Source organism: Varanus komodoensis, unplaced genomic scaffold (genome assembly GCF_004798865.1).
Source record: "Varanus komodoensis strain SLA01 unplaced genomic scaffold, ASM479886v1 scaffold4, whole genome shotgun sequence".
Taxonomy (NCBI): Eukaryota; Metazoa; Chordata; class Lepidosauria; order Squamata; family Varanidae; genus Varanus; species Varanus komodoensis.
This window is the reverse complement of record NW_025335941.1, coordinates 28458026-28474855: the sequence shown is the minus strand read 5'-3', so window position 1 is coordinate 28474855 and position 16830 is coordinate 28458026. Positions and strand designations below refer to the sequence as shown.

The 16830-nt window shown below is 41.6% G+C and overlaps 1 protein-coding gene across 4 annotated transcripts in view; it reads left to right on the top strand.

The window, feature by feature from the left end:
- CD247 (CD247 molecule) overlaps nucleotides 1-16830 on the top strand; it is a 59033-nt gene that overhangs the window by 36510 nt on the left and 5693 nt on the right. For all 4 annotated transcript variants that reach the window (XM_044442528.1, XM_044442529.1, XM_044442526.1 and 1 more), the window contains 4 exons: nucleotides 10633-10736; nucleotides 13990-14049; nucleotides 14355-14441; nucleotides 14802-14837. In XM_044442528.1, coding sequence (XP_044298463.1) covers nucleotides 10633-10736; nucleotides 13990-14049; nucleotides 14355-14441; nucleotides 14802-14837 — 287 coding nt within the window. The remainder of the gene's footprint in view (nucleotides 1-10632; nucleotides 10737-13989; nucleotides 14050-14354; nucleotides 14442-14801; nucleotides 14838-16830) is intronic.

Here is a 16830-nt window from a genome sequence, read left to right as displayed (position 1 = left end):
AAAACACTGAGATAACTAATGCCCAAATTCCAAAAATAGATTATTTAACAGTTATGATTATGTATTTTACACATTCCAATGCAATAGTTTTTGTGTATTGTGTTTTGTGTTTTCCACAGATGTCTCTCTAACAAATACATTTGCTGAGAAGGGTGGGGTCTAGATAAGTATCTGTATTTGAGGAAACCATTGTGACTTACCCAAGACTTCAATGTGGTTGGTGTCTTCATGTGTGCAGATAGGAGGAAGAGATGACAAAACTGTTAGGACATCATACTGAAGCTGAAATCATACACAGTATTCATTGCTCAGTGATTGCAACATCAGGTGGCTATTTGCATGTTTGAAAGAGCCATCATTGATCATACTAATCATAAGAGAAAACTTACATCAGGCCAAAGACATCTCAGGTGGCTGTCCAGTTTCTTTTGGAATGTGTCTACTGTGGGAGAGCCCACAGCCTCTCTAGGCAACTGACTTAACTTTCAGATTGCTCTGACGGTGAAGAAACATTTCCTGATATCTAGCCCGAATCTGGGTTGTTGCAACTAGAATTGATTATTCTGTGTCCTACACTGGTATCAGCAAAAAGAGATCCTGATCTTCCTCTTTGTGACAGCCTTTGAGGTACTTATAGAGTGATATCATGTCCCCCCTCAATCTTCTCAAGGCTGAACATGCCGAGTTCTCTGTCTTTTGTCATAGGACAGTGGCTCCAATCCCTGGATCATTTTTGTTGCCCTCCTCTGCCTTCCTAATTTTTCTACATCTTTCTTAAATCTTGGTGCCTGGAACTGGACACAGTATTCTAGATGAAGTCTCACTAGAGAAAGAGTATAGGGGAAATACTACTTCTCGTGATTTGGAAATAATGCTTCTATTAATACATCTTAAATAGCATTTGCCCTTTTTGTGGCTGCATCACATTGTTGGCACATATTTAGCCTTTTGTCTGCAATAATTCCAAGGTCCTTTTCTTTTTCAGTTCTGTTGAGCCACCTATTCTTCATTTGTATTGATACATTTGGTTTCTTTTTCCTAGGTGGAACACTTGGCAGTTGTGCCTCCTGAATCTTATTCTGTTGCTTTCAGTCGAGCATTTGTTTATCCAGATCATCTTGGATTTCCATTCTGTCTTCTAGGGTGTTTGCTATTCCCACCCAGTTTTGTATTGTCTGCAAATTTGATTATCCTTTCTTGTACTTCTTCATTTAAACCATTGATAATGATTTTGAAGAGCACTGGGCCTAGGACTAAATCCTATGACACCTCACTAGTTACCTCCCAAGAGTGATGAGCACTCTTTTTATCCGATTTACCATTCAATTTTGAATCCAGCTAATAGTTTATCTATCTAGTTCACTTTTTCCTTATTTGCTTATCAGAATGTTGTGGGACACTATTTTGGAAACTTTGCTAAAGTCGAGCTAGATTATGTCCGCAGCGCTTAAATAATGGCTTATTTCAATATATGGTACAGGCAGCTAATTTATTGTTTCTGAGGACTTTTGCATTCATTGGCACTCTTTCATTTAGAAATGAAAAGAATGAAAAGCCAAAGCAAAATGCCTGGTGGACTGGCTGTTTTGGAAAGGAAAGCATGGCTTGTGTTCACTTTCTTCCCAAAATACTCATTCTTCCACTTTACCAAGCATTTAATTAATGAGATTTTAGTTTTTCAAACAGAGCTTCATAACATCTGCTCCGCTTCTGCCATTTTGGATGAGCCTCATGCTAAGGAAGTATATTCCATTGAACTGGTGCATATTCCTCAGTAAACACACACAGCATCAGGGTGTTAGCTTGCCACCATGACTTGGAACTTGCTGTTCTTCCAAGGATCTTGGGAAGCTTTTATGCTTTCATGCAAGGATAATGCACTCTCCTTTAATACAAGGATAATACAACTTGGCATTCTCCCTGTATTTTGGACTAGAACTCCCGCAATCCTGGGCCATTGGCCCCACTCATTGGGGCTGATGGGAGTTGTTGTCCACATCATCTAGTGATCAAATATGCCTTCTCTTGTTCTAATGCTTGTTCTTTTTTTCCCTGAATGGTACAGACATTTGACACATGTTATACTGCTGCTCGTATCAGTCCAGGTTTGGTTCACAAGCCTTGCACTGTTTTATCTGTTTGGTTTGTTTGTTTTTAAATCAAGCATGTTACATGTAGGTTTTCCTATCACTGTAGATACCAGAGGTATATTATAGTGTTCATCAAGTTTGGCTCATGGCTGACTGAACTATAGTTACCTTAGTAAGGCACCATTAATTTTCAGGCTTTAGAATAATTTATAAATTACAGGCTTATTTACACCTTTGCACACTGCCCTGAAATTCTCTGGATGGCGGCCTAATTGAACACTAAGCCCATCATCTGAGGTTCTCTTCCAGGTGTCTTCACCAAGTGAGTGAAGTGGGTGGCTACAAGACTGAAAGCCTTTCAAATTGGAACATTCCATCTGTGACCTGCTCTGCCAAGAGGTTCTCCTAATGGCTGCATTTAAAAAACTGTTTTAGTACCTTTAGATCACTGCTTTGTATTGCTGCTGGTTTTACTGTGGTTGTGTGTGCACATGTGTGTGTGTTTTCTTTTGGCTGCTGATTTGATCTTGTTTCTTTTAGATGCTGTTTTTATTCATTGTTTTATTGTTTGCATTTGATATGTTTTCAATTTTTGGACCACACACAGAGAACTTGCATTATTGAGTGGTTTAAAGGTATAGTACAATTATAATAGAAAATTCAGGAATTCCCCTTGACCTTTGATTAATGTTCATCTAGCTGGCATTACAATGTAGCACAATACAGTATTGAAAACAGGTAGTATTTGAACCTGTCTACTTGTTTGAAAATAGGCATGCTTTAGGATTATTCCTGTTTTTCTGCCAGGGTTCTGGATTGGCCTGTTCAAAGGCCCTCTGGTGGCTTTGTCAGCTGGATGGTGGTTTGGCAGTCAAACACATTTGCATGTTTTTGTAACTAAGGGGGCAAATCCCTTTAACCTCGTTGGCATCCTTGCAGGTTTTCCATGTTCATCAGGAACCAAAATGGATTCTTAAGGCAAGGTGTCAGGGAAATACAAATCACTCAGGAGACATATAGAGAGAGACAGCCCATCTGAGGAACTCCATAACAAAAGGCAACTCATGTGCCTGATATCTGTTTCTGGATGGAACGTCATTCTTGTTTGCTGTCATTGTGAAACTTCATCGGGTATCTTCAGGAAAGCCCTCAGTTCTGACTTCTTGCACTGCTGAGAACTGAAACAGCAGTGGACGTGTGTGTGTTTCCTGAGTGTGGCTGAATGTTTTTGATGAAGCTAAGAGTCCCTTAAAGAGATGAACAAGTTAAGAAAATATGCTGCTAAAGCATATAGGTAGATTTCAAAGTTCAACTCTTTCTTTAGACTTTTAAGAAGGCATTTGATCAGAGGAGCATGGCTAGTGTGCAGCCAAGACGAACACCTTGATCTTGAGCAATCCTGCCCACCTGGCCTTTCAATCTTTAGAATTCAGCTACTCTTAACTCTGAGCATGAAAAACCTGGCATACATCAGGGAATGAAATGGGTTCCCAGCTTAACTCCTGATTTACTCCTCATAGCAACTCCTGATTCTCTTCTCATAGCATATTTCCATCCTAAAGATTGCACAGACCCTCAGGCCACAAGACTCACCTCACTGTTGCGGACATGGCATCCAGTTTCTCTAAAGCAGCAAAGGTAGCAAAGGCAAGGATGACAGCCAGCCAGATAATAGTCTGAAATAACTTTTCCAACAACTATAAAGAGGACTCCAAGGGGACTGGTCATTTGTATTGCGATTGTTAGACAGGAAACTGTGGCAGAGCTTTCTGAAAAGCTGACTAATACAGAATCTCCAGCAAATGAAGCCATGGAACTAAGCCTGACTCAAAATGAGGAAATTTTCAAACTCATTAATTTCACTCCAAACTCTAGGGGAAGAACTATAGTCATTGGTTGAATCTGTGTGTTTGTGGTATGGGTAATGTGAAGAAGAGAGTATGGTTTCAGATTTGTGGCCTGATTTACTGATATCTGTCCAGGCTTGTATTAAACAGATCTGGATCTGGAACAGATTCATTGGCCCCTGGGGACTCCCCAGACCAGTCTAAGGAAGTTCTAACCAATTTTGCAAGGTATCCCTGGAAACCTCAAGCCATGCAGATAGATGGAGTGATCGATGGAAACATGAATGCTGCCCTTAATGGCAATTAATTAAATGGCGCTAGTGCACCCTGCTCTCTTAAGGCACATGCTGCTCTAGCCTTCTTGATAAACATAGCTTAGGTGCCATATCTGACTCATGGAAAATGTCACATGGTCCTAAAGGCATGAGAAGTACTCGCAAACAGATGACTTCTTAGCAATGAGCTGCTTTCTCTTAACTGATGATAACATAGCCCTAATCATACTGCTGAACATGCTTTCATGTCATTGATACTAAATAAAGATACTTACAAGTGAGTAAGTATGGTTGAGTACTTACAACCACTTAGTTACAGTTGTAATTACTCAACCATACAAATAAAATGGACTTTTGGTCTATACAACTGCATAGGGATATAAAACCAGAGTAGTTGCTCTGTCCTCTTCTTTCTGCTGTTGCTATAGTACCCCTGGCACAAACAAGTTGTCATCACCCTAAAAACAAAGGGGTTTTGATTGGGCTCACTACCCACATTATGATGCCCTTCTATTTCATTGCAATCCAGAAACAGTTACCCGCACTTGACTTCTAACAATATCTCAACTGACTTTGAAACATTCCTATCCAAAATACCCATGCTTTCAAATACCAAAGGACAAGTTCATGAAAGATGAGGGCTAGTTTAGTGTGATGGTTAGTGTGTTTGACTGGAGACTTATTGGATCCAGGTTCTAGTTTCCACTCAGCCATGAAACTCACTTTGGGCCACTCATTCATGCTCAACTCAGCCTACTTCACAGGCTTTTTGTTGTGAGGATAAAATGGAACTTTGTAAGTCACCTTGAGTCCCTCACAAGAGGAAAAAAGGCAGGATAAAATGCAGCGTAATAATAATATGCACCTGTTATAAAATGGATGAATCATAAATTAAAAGCATGGGCTAATAAGAAGCTATTCATTCTAGGCAACATTGCCTGTATAAACATGTTGATTCTGCACAAGCTTCTTTTCCTTTTTCACATTATTCTCATTCCCCCAGCAGATAACAAACCAAAAAATGGCAACAATTATTTACTGATGGGAAGAAAGTCTAGATTAATTAAGGGTATGCAGTTATACACCAAATGAGAGGAAGATTTGCTATATCCAATTTACAATTATATTTTGCCTCTTTTGAGATCAAGCAATTAACAAGTATCATATCCTGGGTTTCTATGGAAACATTAAATAGCATTTACCCACACCTAGCACTTTCCTTTAAAAAGTTTCTCAAGGCTGACACAGAAAGGATTAAAATCCTCCTTTACAAAGCAACACTCACATTTGGAAACCACTGACAATTTTTCCCTCAACCTAATATTAGACCAAGCTAAATTTATAGGGCAATATAAATCAGGACAGTTCCAGGGTTAGGAGGAGGCAAAAAATTTTTTCACAAGGGGACACACCATCTCACTTGTTCCTGGAGGCATGTCCAGGAGTGAAGGTTTCCTGGCTACAGAAACACCAAATAATCAATATTGCTAAAGCATTAGTTAGGCAAGAAGGCATTCTTTGTACACTAGCAATCTTTGAAAATGCATGTTTACTCATAGTAGTTCCATGAAAAGTTTAGTTTCCATGTTTACAAACGACAGCTGTAATGGAACACTAATTGTCCTTGCTCTGGGCTTCCTTTACACCAGTTTAGCCTAAATAATAGGCTGAAAAACCTGAAATGCAGGAATTTCACCCAGTGGCATTGCACCCCACTTCAAATACACAGTTGAAACATATCTCTTTTGCTATTGCCCTAGACAGGATGAGGTCATGTTGGTTCTTAATACTTACATGGCCATAATGTTGCCCAGGTGTAGTCTGCTGGAACCAGGTTCTTTCTACGGTATATGAACAGCGAATTCAAAATTATGGAGCCCTATACTTGCTTTCAGATTTTGAAAGAGGAGAATGAACACTGTTTACATAACAGCACAACTGCTGTTATGCTTGCAGTGGCCCAGCTTGAGGTTGCATTAAGTTGGAAATTTTCTATTGAACTATTGATATAAAATGAATGGACAGAATATGGAAAATTACCTTTTCAGAAGCATAAAGGACTGGAAAACTGATACTTATTCCTAGAAGTGTGGGAGCCATTTATTGCATATGTGCACACACATTCAGCAATCCTTGCTTCTCTGTACAATTTAAATTCTGGAGAGACACATTATAACACCACTAGCTGCAAAATCTGTATCTGTTTTGTTTGGTGCAGGGTTAAAACTGAATTTAAAAACTTCTTGTTTAACCCCACCACCTGCAAAAATAAGAGAGTGATCACTTCCTTTGGTCATTGTTAAGGACTCAGGAGACTGTGGAGAAACCCCCTTTGCTTGCTTATGTTTCTGTATGCTAACTAGACAGCTGGTTTTGTTTCTCACCTGTCTGTTGTAAGGGAACTTCCTGTTCGGTACTCAGGATGTTGTAGAATTATTTCTACAAGAGTGTGAGAGCAAACTGACTAGCTCCCTTCTGAACTTGTCATTGCTTGCATATGTGCTTAGGGGTCCTGTGGCTTTTGCAGAACTGTGACCTTCACAGTATCAGCGATTAAGCAAAATAAAACAGAGATCACTACTGGCATAAACAGAATCACGTTAGTGCAGCTTAGCAAAGGAAACATTGCAGGCAGGAGGCCCAGCTGACAACCCTGAAAGGAGGAGGCTGAAAAGGTTTAGAGTAACCACACCAACTACCGCAAGCAACTGAGGGAACTCTGCACTGAATTCAGGAACTGAGCCGCATTTTAATTCTTGCACACAGGCTTTCTCTCCGGAATTCTCTTGCCCCGAACTGTCTTGTTAAATAAAGTAGATTATGACAGTTTCATTGTATTATGATTTAAAGAGATGATTAATTGATTACAGGTTTAAGATGCATTTCTCTATTTAGTAGTTTACTCTGAAAGAATATTCACATTTAATGCCACTTAGGTCAACTACCTAAGAAAGTGACAATAACTGCAATCCATCGCAGTTAGGTGGACTTCATTGAAATGGAGCATAGGAAAAGAGGATAGAGCCCCTAAACCCAAAGGCAGACAACTTTCGAGACCTTCCAGATGTTTGACCTGGAACTCCTATCAATGACAGGCTGTATAACCAATGGTGAAGGCAGATGGATATTATAGGCCAAAGCAACTGAACAACCAGCCATTGTTTGCCCTTGCTTTATACTGTTTAGCTTAGTGTGGTTTACAGCCAGGGTCCCCATCCTCTTTGGACCCATGGGCACATTTGGGGATTTGGCAAACCTCTGTGTATGCCCCCACAAGAATGACACCCCTGTGGATGTGGCTCACCACATAATGGCTGCTGTGGGGGCTTGGCTTGTTGAAGGTGAGCTGAAGAGGTGGGAAATTACCATGCTAGAGGTTAAGGGAAAGGGGGAAATTGCAAGGAAAAGAGGAAAGAGGGAGAGAAAGAGTAAGACTAAAATGTATTAAAAATAAAATTTTAAGTAAGCAGGAAGTAGAGAGCTTTGTGCTTGTGGGTGCAGTGTGGGGACCCCTTCTGTACATTGCCTTAGCAGGATTTCTTCAGGATTCCTAATGATAGTCTTTCCCAGCTCTTCCGGGAGATGGCAGGGTTCAAACCTGAGATACTGGGATGCAGTACCTGTCTCCACTGTTGACTTAGAGCCCTTTCTTCAGTGTATTGTAGCCAAGTATGTAAGGTAATTTTCACAACAATAAAAGCCTTGACTGTATCAGTTGGCTGAGAGAAATATTTAATTAAACCTTGCCAGTGTTGGCTTATCCAGTATCCTTTAATAACTTGATTCATTTAAATTGATTTTTGAATTTTATTGCTGAAAGCATGATAAACAGCTAAAAAACATTGAGAACCAGTTTGGTGTAGTGTACAGGACTGGGACTCAGGAGATCTGAGTTCTTGTCCCCACTCAGCCATGGAGCCTGCTGGGTGAGACTGGACCAATCACAGACTCTTAGCCCGATCTACTTCATAGGGTTGTTTTTGTGGTGATAAGACTGAGAGCAGGAGGAAGAAATTGATGCAAGCCACTTAAAGTTTTAAAAAAGAAAAAGGCAAGGTATAAATCTGTTTAATAAATTAATAAATAAAATAGTAAAAAAAGTTTGCTTTTTCAAAGCACAAGTATTTAAGATTTCAGGGTCAGAACTTGCTATTCAGGTAGGAGTCTCCTCTTGCAAACAAAGGGTTGGGTTCAGATTTAATCTACTGTAGACCCACTGAAATAATTAGAATTATTGTCAGCCTTGACTGATTTAAATTCTATTGATATTTGTGCATCTACTATTAGCATAACTGCATCTGGTTTGAACACAATGTTAATCCAAAAAGAAGAAGTGAGGAGGGGGGGTGGTATGAAGTAGAGTGATTTATGTCCTTGACATTATGTCAGCAAGTTGCAGTCGAGCGTGATGAGGTGGAAAGCAGAGCCATCCTATCAACCTTGCTGAAAAATTGTGAACTCTTTCTTTCTTTCTTTCTTTCTTTCTTTCTTTCTTTCTTTCTTTCTTTCCCTCCCTCCCTCCCTCCCTCCCTCCCTCCCTCCCTATCCTTTTCATGCTGTGTTACCCTTTTTAGAGGCTGCTGGAAGGGACTGTCTTGTTTTTATAAACAGCTGTTCCAGGAGCTTTTGTGATGGATGAGATAAAAATGTTTCAAATAAATAATTTAGGCTGCAATCCTTTGGCCTGCTTATGTAATCTCAGAGGCTATGGGATTCTGTTTGGATGCCCCATGAGCTTAGAGCTAGCTCAGAAGGCTGAACCTCTGCCACCCCCACCACACACACACACAGCTGGCATGGAAAGAATTGCATGTCAGGCCTTGGAAGGAAGGAGGCTGGGGCTGAAGATTCACACCAGTTCCAGTCCGCACGACTTCCTCGTTTCTCCCTCTCCAGTGCTTCATCTAGATGCTTGAAAATGGCTGCCACTCCACCTATCTCCTTCCACTGAATGTGCATAAGGCTTCAAGTTTGGAGCCTTACATGCAACTGCAGTAAGAGCAATAGGACTGCGCCCTAAATCTAGTAACATAGCCCATGCATTTGTTTGTATCAACAATCATATTGGATGTAGAATCAGAGAATGTCAGTATTCATGAAGAATACATATCATGTGCTCTGAAACATATTTATCTGAATAACCTACTGTTCTCTTTAAATGGTGCACTGACTTGACTTTATACTGGATGAAGAAGGGTACTCTTGAATACTGCAGACATCCTTGGAGAGGTCTTGATTGGTATTTTCAGTGTATCATATTTACTAATATACAAATGTCTGTAGATAGATGGTGCCTCTGAATGAGTGGTGGTCTGGGTAACCATTTTTTGAAAAAATTCTGGCCCAATCCAAAGAAAGTCCCAGTGAAACCATTAGGTAATTTAGTAGCATCTAATCTACAGTCCAATAATTTTATTGGGACTTTATTCAAGCTAACTTTGGGCTTGCGTCAGTAGCTAGGTTTCTCCCTTCACACATTCAAGGCAACAGACAGTTCCTCTGCAAAAGTTCTTTATCCTCTGAGGGACCTCCAGTAAGCAAAATCATCACAGAATGAGTCTCTGGGCATGCACAGAGCAGTTCATTTGAACCCAATCTAACAACTATTTCCAAAAACGCTCCTTTTGAGTACTCTTGGGCCCCATCTCTCTGGGAGGGTCCATTTGGAGATAGACAAGCTTCTTCTCTGTATGCCACCCCTATAGTTGACTAGCTGTTCTCTCCCAACATTATGTCATGACGTCAAGAGTCATACGAGGCTTGGCTGGCTCCCGTCGCTCCTGTCCTATGCCCCTCCTGGCAGTTGTAGATTCTGGCTGCTCTCAGAGTCTGCCTGAACACCTGGAGAGGTGACCTTGGGATAAGCCCTTCTGCTTCTCTCATCGCAATGTCTGGGAAGGCTTGTCAGATGAGTCTGAATCTGGCTAACCTTGGAATGTGTGCCAAGAGCAACTGTCCCTTTCATTCCCAATAGTTTGGACCTCTGAGTACCAAATCTTCCTTCTAAACTATTGTTCCATTTTTGTGCTGCATAATTGATGATGCTGTAACCTTTTCTTTCAATGCGAGGCTCCCAAGACAGCCTTCTTCACATATTTCAGAAAAAGGAGATTGATCACCGCCTCTCTCAGCTCTGTATTCCCATTTTTCCCTCTTGATTTCTGTTCAGCTAATTGCAATGAGATAGTAGCAACATCCAGGACAGCATATTACTACTGTGATGCCACAGGGAATGACAGCATCAGAAAGTGCCCAATAATTGCTACCCAGTGGCAATGTTGGCAAGGATGATGGGAGAAATAGTTCAGCACATCTGGAGAGCACCATGTTGAAAGGCCCATGCATCTAATGAAACTGTCTGTCTGTCTGTGCATAAGGAAGTTTCCTCTCATCAATATACTCTTTTTGTTTTCTACACAGGTGCTGATGGGTTAGGACTGACAGACCCCAAACTATGTTACATTCTGGATGGATTCCTCTTAATTTATGGTGTGATTATCACAGCCTTTTTTGTAAAAGCCAAAGTAAGTTCTAGATCTTGTTCCCTCCCTCCCTCCCTCCCTCTCTCTATAGATAAATAGATACACACGCATATATGCAAGGGCCAGTCTGCAAACCCTTTTTCTATTTTGTAGCTCTCAGGATTCCATCTTCTGCACAAGTAACACTTAAAGCACAATTCTATGCATGTCTAAACATGCAGAGGATTAAACTCTTAATTGCTCTTCCCTCCACTTTTTTTCCAACAGGAGAAGGCAGAAGGATTGGGCCCAGCCTTTTAGATGGAATTTTGGCAAATAAATCAATCCCAGATAACCCTTTCCCACTTTTCCCAACTAGGCATTAACGCTGGCCAAAAATCCCAAGAATTAAATAGTTTCAAATAGTATGACAGTATGTCTGTCTTAGGGATTCATGAACATATGGTTTGCTTATATAAAGGTTTCTATACCACCCTTCAGATATTCTACAGTGGTTCAAAACAGGCAAGTCCAACTTTTCATACCTTGAGGGCTACATGAGGACTTCAACACAGAATGAATTATAATTGCATATCATGCAAATGGAGGTGTACGGGGGTGTATATGAGAAGTTGGTATGTCCAATCTTAATATCATTTTAATGCCAGGTTAAACCTCTCGTCTACCAGATGGTGTTTAATTAGTTTACTGGTCTTTGTTAGCTGCTTAAATAGGTCTTAAGATTTACATTGCATAAGCTATTGTTAGTTTTTGTGTAGGTTTAAATTTGTTTTAAATTTGCTCTTAAAAATTTGTATGGTAATCTTTTAATGATGTTTTAATATTATTTGCATTTTATACAGTATTTTTATATATTGTAAACTTCCCAAAGAGCTTCAGCTATTGGGTGGCATATAAATTACATTACATTAAAATAGTTTAGAGTAGGTCATTTGAAATAAGTAGGCTTTAATTTAATCGAAACCCCCTAATTTCCATGAGTTTACTTTAAATATTTCTAAATCTGGATCCAATCACATGCAGCAGGGATGAGAAATTCCATTCCACTTTGCTCTTCCAGGCTGCCCGACCCCCAAAGCCTCGCCCATGGAAGCTAGCAAGGAGTGAAATCCTTAGTGTCTGCTCCAGTCAGGAAGCTCCTGACAGCTTGCCTTGTGTGCTTCCCAGTGGGGGAAGGTGTGGGTGAGGTGATGCCACTGCAACTGAGGCATTGGTGCTTCCTGAGTGAACACTTTGCTTGGGATGGTTCTGCTGCACATGGCCGGCATACCACCATCTGAAGCTCTAGCTAGACTCCAGCTAGTTCCATGGCCAGGGACTGAATGCTGCAATGGGACGTGACCCATTTAGACCACAGAAGAACGGGTGAGGATCATCTGGCCCTTTCCCCAAAATCAGTTCTCCGCCCCTGACATACAAGGCACATGGGCCTTCAGTTGCAATGCCAGATCCAGGACTGACTTTTAGGACTATAAAGTCAATCCTTTAGGGTGGGGTACATCACCTTTTTCAACTTGAGGTTTGGATTGTCACCTGGGAAACCTCTTGGGGGTGTATGTCAGAAGTCTTTTTCTCTCTTTATTAGAGCTTACCTGTTTCTGAATATTAAGACATTGTGTATACAGACAGTAAGCCAAAGTGGAGGTAGAGGACAGCAGATTTATTTATTTATTTAGCAAGCTTATATGCCATCCTCTTCGCATAAGCCTCGGGGCGGCTTACAAACATAAATAAATACCACCAACACAATAGTATAAAATTGGAGACATCCTGGCCAAAGTTGTTAAAATCAATAAATAAAATCAACAATTAAAATGATGTTTAAATAAATAGGTCTTGGCCTGGTGCCAAAAAGCAAATAATGATGGGTTATTAAACAAGAATAATTTATTCTTGTTGTCCTTTGTCAGTGCAAACATTCCCTACTTGGACATTTGAGATGTTGTACATGTCATTACTAATACAGAAATAGTATAATTGAAAAAGAGCCTGATGAAGATTAAGTAATCTTGAACATTTTCTGTTAATTAATAAATGTCCAGTTTTGCCACAAGGATGTTAATTAGTTGCTAAATTAGAATAAGGTGGTGAGATTATGTATAGTAATGTTTCTCAACACTCAGTATCTTCCACGTCAGTTTCACCATCTTGACAGGTTGTAACAGTGAAGCTTTGAAATCCCAATGCATTTTTTGTTCATGCAAATTTGAAAAAAGTGACAAAAGATCTAGTAATTCTGTGACTAATCTCAAATTTTGCATTTTGAATGGACAGTTTAGATAAATGTATTTAATTGGCTTTTTCATACATAAGGGGTTTTTTGAGTGTGTGAGAGGGAGAGAGAGGGAGGCTCATTCACACATCATGTTAGCCCATCCACAGTAAGATTGGTTGTTCTCTGAGCAAGCCAGAATGCACCTGACAAAGGATCCAACTCACTCTGGGTTATCGACCACCTCCTTCCTCTTGGTCAGACTACAGATGTCCCAGGGGCATTGTGATAGGACCAACTTCTTTCCCCATCCCTGCCACAATAATTTTTGGCTTTTTGTGCCTTTATCCGTTTTTTCCCCTTCAAAGATCGCAGAGTCCAGGCTGACGGCTGGCTTTTGTAATCTCCTTTGACAGCCACTCTAGCCCCCCACCCCACCCGTGCTTGAACAACACTTGCAGGGTTTATCAGTATGCAGGAAACATTTGTGATTAATTATGCTGGTGATGCATACAATGCAAGTGAAGAAACACATTGAAAAAAATAGCTGCACATGTGCAAAAGCACAATGTCAGAGTGGGAGTACCTGCTGTCAGACTGAATCAGTTACCATTCCTGGACATCGTCTCAGTGGGGTCCAAGCAGACTCCCTTCCCACAGCCTGTGTTCTCTCTTGAGAGCTTTCAAAATGTTACTTATCAAAGGAAAACAAAGATTCGGGTGTGAGTGATCTTCATTTATTAGGTGCAAGGATCTTAGTGTGTGGGGCACCCACCACAACATTTCTCCACAAAGTGTCTCAGTTTCCTCAGCTGAGCAAAATAATGTGCACAAAAATAAGAAAATGTTTCCCAACCACTTACAGGCTCTTGAAGGTGCTGCTCAAGCATCAAAATGGAAATTATGAAAATGAGCAATTTGGATCCCTCTATTTTGATTCTGCCCCTTGATGTAATCTCATTATTTTATATATCGCTAGCAGAAATTGCCCACATTTAAAGTCAATGTTTAGGGAGAGAAACTTGCTTTTTTCCTGAATAGAAACTGTAATGATTAGGTGACAACTTTTTTTTTCATTGCCAGTTAACCAAAGGCTCTCACGAATCCACAAACTCTCAAAATAATACAGATAATCTCTATAAGGTAAGTGCCAAACATCTTCTATCTCCTTATCACTACTTGTAAGTGAAGACTGGTAATAAGGCAGGGTACACAATGGTGGAATTTGAACCATGCATGCCACCTGGAGTTCCTAGGAGTACCTTTCCCAAGTGAAGCCGTCTGATACGTTGGACCACAACTCCTAGCATTCCCCAGTTAGCAGTGGGATCGATTACACAAATTTCCCATGTATAACAAATGTGTTGTTTAAAATGGAACATTTTGGTAGTACGTAAAATAGGAACTGCTTGGCTGATGATGGTGATGGTGATAATTGTTATTTTCAGGAACTGTCTCCTGGACACAGAGAAGAATATGATTCGCTTGGAGTAAAAAAGAGAGACGATGACATTGAAAAGGGAGGGAAAAACCAGGTACCTCCACCAGCTTTTCTATCTTTTGTTTAAATTTAGTCCATTCTTCTTCTGTAGCATCTTGGTGTAGAAACCTGTCAGCATAACTCAAGTGAGTTATGGCTAATGTGGTAGGATAAAAATCAAGTAAATGAAAGTGGCCATTGGGGCATGATCCCCTGTGCTTTGATAATGTTAAAGGAATGGTTTGTGCCTGTGATGTCATGTCTGCGCAGAGCCGCATGCAAAGCTGGATGTTTTGTGGTCACTGTGAGGCAGGGATCTTGCTAGAAATTTCCACAGTACCTCAGGTATTCCCTCAAAATGTTTTGAAATTTGTTTGCAAGAGTGGTTGGGACCTCTTTGCTTTTTATTTTTCAGCACAGAAGAAAGAAACCTCAGGACAAAGTTTACACGGTAAGTAAAGGCAGGAGTTGGTTGTTCCAGCCATGATGTTTTCGAAACACAGAAAATAATAACTTTTTGATCATTGGTGTGGTCTAAAATGTACGGTTTTCACGTTCATTCCATCTGAGAGGCCTTGCAAGAACTTTTTGAAATGGTTTCCACTGCTGCACATGCACCTGACACATACAGGAACTGAATCCCCTAAACATCTGTCAGTATATTTGCTTCAGGTTTGTCTTACGAACCTGTTGGTGCCAAGTACTTGCACATGGGTTATCCAGGGTTCAGTTGGCTTTCACACAGATGATCAAACCACCTACTGGAACCTGCCTTGGATCACAGAAATGGATCCTTCTGTCTTCTGGACTCATGACGGCATTAGTCACCCACCTGTTTTGATTGCCCGAGGTTGATTGCACCTGCATGCAACCATTGTTTCTATAGGTGTGTGCCACTTATTCAGGCTGTTCACACATAATGCTAAACAATGCCATAAAGTTACCTTTCTTATCTTGTGCCCTGTATTCACACATTTGTGAGGTGACTATTTGTGAGTAGTTCTCCCCATACTGCCATCTTTGCTCCAAATGACCACAGGTATCCTACAGCCCCTGCAGCGGAAAATCAATCCCAGCTCCTGCCTGCCCCACCTGCTTCTCCCCGTGCTCCTCTGAGCCTGGCCTCCGTGAACTGCCTTTTTTATTGTCTGCTGCCTGTTCACTAGAGTCGTGTTGTTGCTCTCCAGGCAAACTGCAGGAGTGCTCCCCACTGCTGCCCTGCTCCGTGTCAAGCCACGAGGGTGCACACGTCCTCCTCCTCTCTCTCCCTCTCTCTGCCCCCTCCCTCACTGCATGTGCGTCTACTCCACTTTGCATACCCTCTTCTTGCAGCCAGCACACAGAGCACATCGGCGCGGGCAGGATCGGCCAGGGAAAGAGGGCGTGTGTCCTGCCCAAATGACAGGAGCACCTGTGGGCATCTGCTTGAGGACATTTTCTGGCCTGCCACAGGGATTGTGTTTGTTTCCCCGCTGTGGCAAGAGGGGTGTGTGCAGGGACAGCCTCAGGAATGCCAGGAGTGGCGGGGAGGGCAGGAGAGACAGGGGCAACCTGGGCCTCTCAGGGTGAATGTCCAGATGGTGGTGCCCATGCACAGCCACTGTCCTCCTCTTGTGTAAAACTGCCTTCACAAGAGGACAGCCCTGGCTCCATAAATAGATAAAAATAAAGCCGTTCCAGGGCTGCAGCTGATGATCAGGGAGGCACAGACAGAGGGAAGAAGCAGTCTGAGATAGCTAATCAGAGTGTGGCTGCAGCTGCCTCAGGAGTTGCTAGGCAGAACAGGGCAGCAAAAAAAGACTGGAGTGTTTGCTGCCACCACAGCCGCTCTCGCTGCCAAACTTGATGGCAGAAACAGAAACTGCAAAAAAACGTTGTAATGGGACTCACAAGCAATGCTGAAACATGGAAACAACCATTGATTCTCTGTGAGGATTCAGAGTTAGCAAATGTGCCACACTTCACGATGCTTGCTGAGCTCACACATAACAACAAGCCATTCCTGCCACGGCTTGCCATTATAAAAGTGAACACAGCAATTCTTATGTTCTCTTCTGCTGTTGTGTAGCAGCGGACAACCAACAGAAGCCCAATTTAGCAAAACCAGTCAGTCACCGCACCTTTTCATATTCACCTTCTGTACTCCTACTCTTCATTTCCTTCTGCTGCCATCCTCCTCCTCCTGCATTGCCTTCTTGGAGCTGCACTGCCTGTTGCTGGTAGCCTTGCCTCTCAGGCCTTAGCTCAGAGCAGCGGCGATGGACGCTTCCAGCCCAGGGGCCAAGTTCAGCCTGAGGGACCCTGCTGTTGGTGTCCATATTCCAACAGTGGGTGGGGGATGTACACAAGGGGACCATGGCAATACCAAAAGGGGCGGGACTAAAATGCAACCACCCACGAGAGAGAGAGAGAGAGAGAGAGAGAGAGAGAGAGAGAGAGAGAGA